At 40.7% G+C, this 6,000-nt stretch overlaps 1 protein-coding gene across 2 annotated transcripts in view; it reads left to right on the top strand.

Moving 5' to 3' along the window:
- Nucleotides 1-2,566: 2,566 nt before the first annotated feature.
- LOC122404569 (TOX high mobility group box family member 3-like) overlaps nucleotides 2,567-6,000 on the top strand; it is a 65,423-nt gene continuing 61,989 nt past the window's right edge. For both annotated transcript variants that reach the window (XM_043408642.1, XM_043408641.1), the window contains exons 1-2: nucleotides 2,567-3,509; nucleotides 3,580-3,677. In XM_043408642.1, coding sequence (XP_043264577.1) covers nucleotides 3,467-3,509; nucleotides 3,580-3,677 — 141 coding nt within the window. In that variant the 5' untranslated portion in view covers nucleotides 2,567-3,466. The remainder of the gene's footprint in view (nucleotides 3,510-3,579; nucleotides 3,678-6,000) is intronic.

Genomic DNA, 6,000 nt, shown 5'->3' with positions numbered 1-6,000 from the left:
TATTATTTCGAGATTTTCTGAAACTACTACGCACCCTAATTTTATTACAAAACAGATCTCCCTCTCGTTCCATTTTTAATTACTAATAACTTCGTTACTTTTGCGAGTCACTCGAGAGAGTGCCCTTGAACGTATGTCAAAGTCAAGGTCATCGTAGCTACATCCCCTAAACTGAATAATTATTGTTATTAATGTTGAGAAGTAGTCGATTTGATGCAAGTCGACGAAGATCAATAGTAAGAACTTATACACTTATATACTTGGTAATGGGTTTAGATACATCATTGATAAACAACGTAAAAAGAAATGCACAATTAATATTTTACGATTCACACCATACAGGGTGTTCGGACAACCATGGGAAAAATTTTAACGGGGGATTCTAGAGGCCAAAATAAGACGAAAATCAAGAAGACTAATTTGTTTATGGAGGCTCCGTTAAATAGTTATTAACAATTAAATTCAAAAATTTCAAATCGTTCTGGAAAAATTATTTTCGATTGCCGGGGTCAATTATAAACACTTTTGGTGAATACAGATACCATCGAAATCCTATCCACTTTCGAGAAAAAAAATCGGGTAGATGCAGAAATTTCGGCGAAAAAAAAATTTTTCAAATCGATCTAAAAAAATTATTTTTGGTTTCGGGGTTCAATTACAATCAGTTTTGGTGAATAGACATACCCGCGAAATCCTACTCATTTTCTAGAAAAAAATTCGAGAAGAGGTGAAATTTTTCGACGGAAAAAAAAATTTCAAATCGTTTTGGAAAAATTATTTTCTGTTACGGGGATCAATTACAATCATTTTTGGTGATTATACATACCCCCGAAATCCTGCGTATTTTCGAGAAAAAAATTCGAGAATGTGTGAAATTTTTCGACGGGAAAAAACATTTCAAATCGTTTTGGAAAAATTATTTTCTGTTGCGGAGGTCAAATACAATCATTTTTGGTGAATAGACATACCTCCGAAATCCTACCCACTTTCTAGAAAAAAATTCTGTACGGGTGAAACTTTAAATGTTAATAACTTTTTAACAAAGCCTCCATCAACAAATTGATATTCTTAATTTTCGTCTTATTTTGGCTCCTAGAATCTCCCATTAAAATTTTTCCCAGGGCTGGTCCAACACCCGGTATACAGGGTAATGACATGAAATAATTTGTTAAGTATTTGTTGCAGAAAGAATATTTGGAACAAGAATAGTACAGTTCTAAGGAAAACGTACAACTGATTTAATTTATTCAGTTGTGCAATTAAAGTTAGATATTTATGGGGGTACGTGAGTGGGGATATCACTTCACCGGGAGAATCTAATCTAATCTAACCTGTCCTTGAATTACATTCAGAATACGATTATTTAGTTTAAGCCAAGGACAGATTAGGTTGGATTATCCTACGAAGAGCAAAGCCGACAGTTAGGTATCGTAAACAAATTTCCCATTAAATAATAACCAAGTAAAACGACGTATACTAGGTTTATTGCAAAACGGATCTCCTTTCGTGTTTCATTTTTAGTAAATAATAAATTGCCCATGCACGCCCGTAACACTATAAAACGGAAAAGTGGGTCGAATGGTGCAGTTAAACTACGAAGAAATAGCGAAAATTCAAATATTAAAACGGGATCATTTGAAACGAGAAAACAGCAAGAAAAATAAACAGAAGCGAGTTTGTTGTTTGTCCGTGCCTAAAAAACAGGGGAGGTTATGGAAATTTGTATAAAGGCGTAACTAAAATTACTTCATCGTCCTCAGATAATTATACGAGATGCTTCTTCAGTATAACTTCGAATTTTGTCAGGACAAATTTTTTCCGTTAAAAATTAAGAATATGAAAATATCGTCGTTGCAAGGCCGCCATGAAAACGCTATTTTGCAAGACCGTCGTAAAAAGAGCTATTTTGCAAGCTCATCATAAAAAAGGAATTCAATTTAGATGGCCCTGACGGGCACTCATTCCGCCATTATGATTTCAGAAAGAAATCCAAAAGAAATTTTCTTCGTCGATAACTATTACCAGCGACCAAAATAGACTTCCTCTCGTATCAAACAATAATATTATATAACAAACGATTCTCTGTTCAACTATTTCGCGTTTTGGGTAACGATTTTTTGGTAACAATTACATTGGGTCTCGGAATATTTGAACAGTTACATTTCCCTGGATTAGATTCGAAACGTACATTATTTCTGGAGAAACGCCAATTTTTCATAGTGTATCAATTGCCGAAGTTCCCTCGTAAGTCTCGGATAGATAAAGGGGTATGAGAGATCTGCACGGAGAGAGAGACCGCGGACCGTTACCACTACCAGTGTCACCGTTACCACCACCTCCATCTCCGCCACCTCTACCTTCTCCGTTCCCCCCCGCCTCCCCCACCTCTGCCGGTATCACAACCACCACCACCGACAGCATGTCCGACGTTGACGCCGGTGGCGGCGGCGGCGGTGGCGGCGGCGGCGGTGGCGTTGGAGGCGGCGGCAGCGGCACCACCACAGACGTCACAAACGTCCTCGTTGCTTTCGCTCTCAGCGTCGACGTTGCCGTTGCCGGTACCGGTGCGCAGTCGGTGGTCGCGGTCGGTGTTAGGTGGTTAGAAGGAAACAGATTTGGCAGTGGAGCGAGCGACGCCTGCGGACGATAAACGCGGTTCGTCCACGTGCTCCGGCTTAGACGCCGGGGGGCGGAAAAACCGGTATATTCTAACGGCCGTGATCGTGGGATCTCGATCGTCATCGGGATATTTCGATCGTGACTGGATTTTAAAACCAGTCCCGGGCCGACGACGGTGACTTAAACGCGCAACTCTCCCGACGTGCGGAGAACGTTAGGCACTCGCCCCCGCGTCCCACGCGACTACGACGTCTCGTGTTTTTCCGCGTTTTCTCGCCGCGGGCCACGTACCGCGCGCGACCCCGTTTCGTGCCCGAACGCGCATCGGAAGCAACCGTTGGAGCACGAACCAGACGTATCCTCCTAGCACTCGGAGAATAAGTAATCTCGGCGGCCGTCGATGGATGAGACGTAAAGACCATCGAAACGAGGGTGGTACGCGATGGAAGACGGAGCCGACTGAACCGGAGAGATTCGTTACGAGTGGATCGGTTTTGATGCGGGAGGATCCCCCCGGTGCTGCGTTTCTCGATTCGTGATATAAATCGAGGAGAGAGATACACGCGAGTAAATCGACGCCTATGTTTCGTGTAGCTTGTTCGCGACTGATAAATCGGGCCGAACGGTGTCGCGCGCGCGCGCGTGTCCCTAATCGATCGGTCGAATCGATCCACAGATCGTACCGATCGTAGCCGGTTGGTTCGCCGGTAAGAAGAGTACGGTTGTGTCGGTCACGTACGCGTACGCGTATTCATCGCCAGAAACGCGTTCGTTAAGAATAAAGGGGAAGCTGGTAAACCCGGGCGGTGAGCTGCAAGGTGACCCCCACGTCAGAAGTCGCGAGACGATGAGCGACGGCATAGTCGGTGCAATCGCGATCAGTTTGTTCGGTACTGGCTCGCCACGAGACTCGTCGCGCGTTTCGACGGGCGATTTTCATTGACGGAAGCCTCGTTCCAGGCAGCGACAAGAAACGTCGGGACAGCATGGACGCCGGTTACACGATTCTTGGCAACGACGTCGACGTCTGCAGAATGTTCGACCAGTTCTCTTACAAGGTCAGTCTTTTCTAACGTGACATTCGTTTATTTCCTTCCCGTCGAGTAAACATCGAACGACAACCGGAAACCGACCGTTGACGATGGTACGCACGACCGAAAAAAATCTAGTGCAACGCAGATACACGGTCGAAGCTACAGTTCGATACGTGACAGCACTTGAAGGCACACTATCTTTAAGAGAGAAACGAATCACGCATAGCTAAAATTAATTCAATTCAAGGGAATAATTATTTGCAAAACACAATGTTTTCATAAATATATAAGTTATAATGTACCTGTAAGTTTTAAAATATGAACGGTAGATACACCAAATTAGGCATTTTAAAGATAAAAATGTTTATTCACCCTTTGTATATAAATTTTAATTCTAACATGTATTTAATACGTTCAGTCTTGAACGAATTTTCTATGTCCTTCCCATTCGCGCTTCAGGCGTTCTAGTATACCTTTAATAGTGGTTCAAATTATTATGAAAAAACTAGAAACTTATTATTTTATAGTATTCCAAATTTTACAAATATTATACATGGTGTTCGGTCACCCCTGGGAAAAACTTTAATGGGAGATTCTAGAGGCCAAAATAAAACGAAAATCAAGAATACCAATTTGTTGATGGAGGCTTCGTTAAAAAGTTATTAACAATTAAATTCAAAAATTTCAAATCGTTTCGGAAAAATTATTTTCGGTTGCGGGAGTCAATTACAATCATTTTTGGTTATTACACATACCCTCGAAATTCTACTCAGTTTCTAGAAAAAAATTCGGGAAGGGGTGAAATTTTTCGACGGAAAAAAAAACTTTCAAATCGTTTCGGAAAAATTATTTTCGGTTGCGGGAGTCAATTACAATCATTTTTGGTGAATAGACATACTCTCGAAATTCTACTCAGTTTCTAGAAAAAAATTCGGGAAGGGGTGAAATTTTTCGACGGAAAAAAAAATTTCAAATCGTTTTGGAAAAATTATTTTCGGTTGTGGGGATCAATTACAATCATTTTTGGTGAATAGACATACCCCCGAAATCCTGCGCATTTTCGAGAAAAAAATTCAGTACGGGCGGAACTTTAAACATTAATAACTTTGTAACAAAGCCTCCATTAACAAATTGGTATTCTTGATTTTCGTCTTATTTTGGCCTCTAGAAACCCTCACTAGAATTTTTCCCAGGGGTGGCGGAACACTCTGTATATTACGTTTTAGTATCTTTACAGATGTACAATACACGAACGTTTCAAACTTACAAGGTATAGTTAAAACTCTTGGAACCTTAATTATCTTAAATATTTTACCAACGTCACTGAAATTAGAAATACTACAAAACAACAAGTATTTATCACACCATAATTTGACAAAGTACCGAGAATATCCCTAGACAGTGAAAAACGGTGGGGTAGTAAATGTGTGTCTAGTAAAAACATGAATTTTATAAAACGTGCTGCTCCTCTGCACCAAGAATTCGTTTCAATTTTTTTTCGATTACGAAACTTTCGTTATGGGTCGGAAAATAAAAATGCAGTAAAGTAAGTTTTGTACATACCCTTCTGAAATTGGCCAGGTTTTTTTCGATCGAGCGTACAGCGCGCCGTGTTACGAGAACGTTTCGATTTTCGAGGAGGATACGAGGTTAGGAATCGCAAACGCGAGAGACACAACGGCGAGCCTTTCGTCCTCAACGGTTTTCTCGCGTGCACTGCTCGATTCGTAAGAGCAGCTCGAGTGTGTTTGCAAAGTTCAAACGCCTCGGCGAGTAGACCGTAACGCTCCGCTCTTCTTTCGTCAATGTCACGTCGGGTAACCGACATTTTGTTCTTTTGCCCATATTTATGAATATTCGTTCAAATTCCGTTCGTTCTGCTAAAACAGCCGCCAACATGGGAACTTTGATTAATTAATATCAATAAACATCTTTATTGCACGCATGAACAACAGTGTACATATACACGGTGTCTTTTTTATCTTACATAACCTAATATCTTCATTATTTTCACCGACACGAAGTTATTAACGCAGGGTCCACCTAATCTGCACACTTCGAATAGCTTCTTTCATTATCTTTATCTTTTATAATTTTCGACTGTTTATCAAATAATTTATTTAATTGCTCAGGCCAAGTACTGCTCTAAACAAAAAAATTCGTGACTGAAAGGATTAGAGCGTATATGAGTTTAGTACAAAAAAAGACATATTATTATTATTATTATCAGAATTATTATTACATAGCAGAGCGGCGTGCTCTTTATTTTTGCTCGGTCGGCTATTTCAGCTTTTCATTCGGCCGGCCCCGCGAGCGAAACAAAAATAAAAGGCGAACGTGCTGCTAG

The sequence above is a fragment of the Colletes gigas genome, unplaced genomic scaffold, assembly GCF_013123115.1.
Source record: "Colletes gigas isolate AHSC1104 unplaced genomic scaffold, ASM1312311v1 Colletes_gigas_Sc00003, whole genome shotgun sequence".
Classification (NCBI taxonomy): Eukaryota; Metazoa; Arthropoda; class Insecta; order Hymenoptera; family Colletidae; genus Colletes; species Colletes gigas.
The sequence above is the reverse complement of the archived record's forward strand: the minus strand, read 5'-3'. Positions and strand labels throughout refer to the sequence as shown.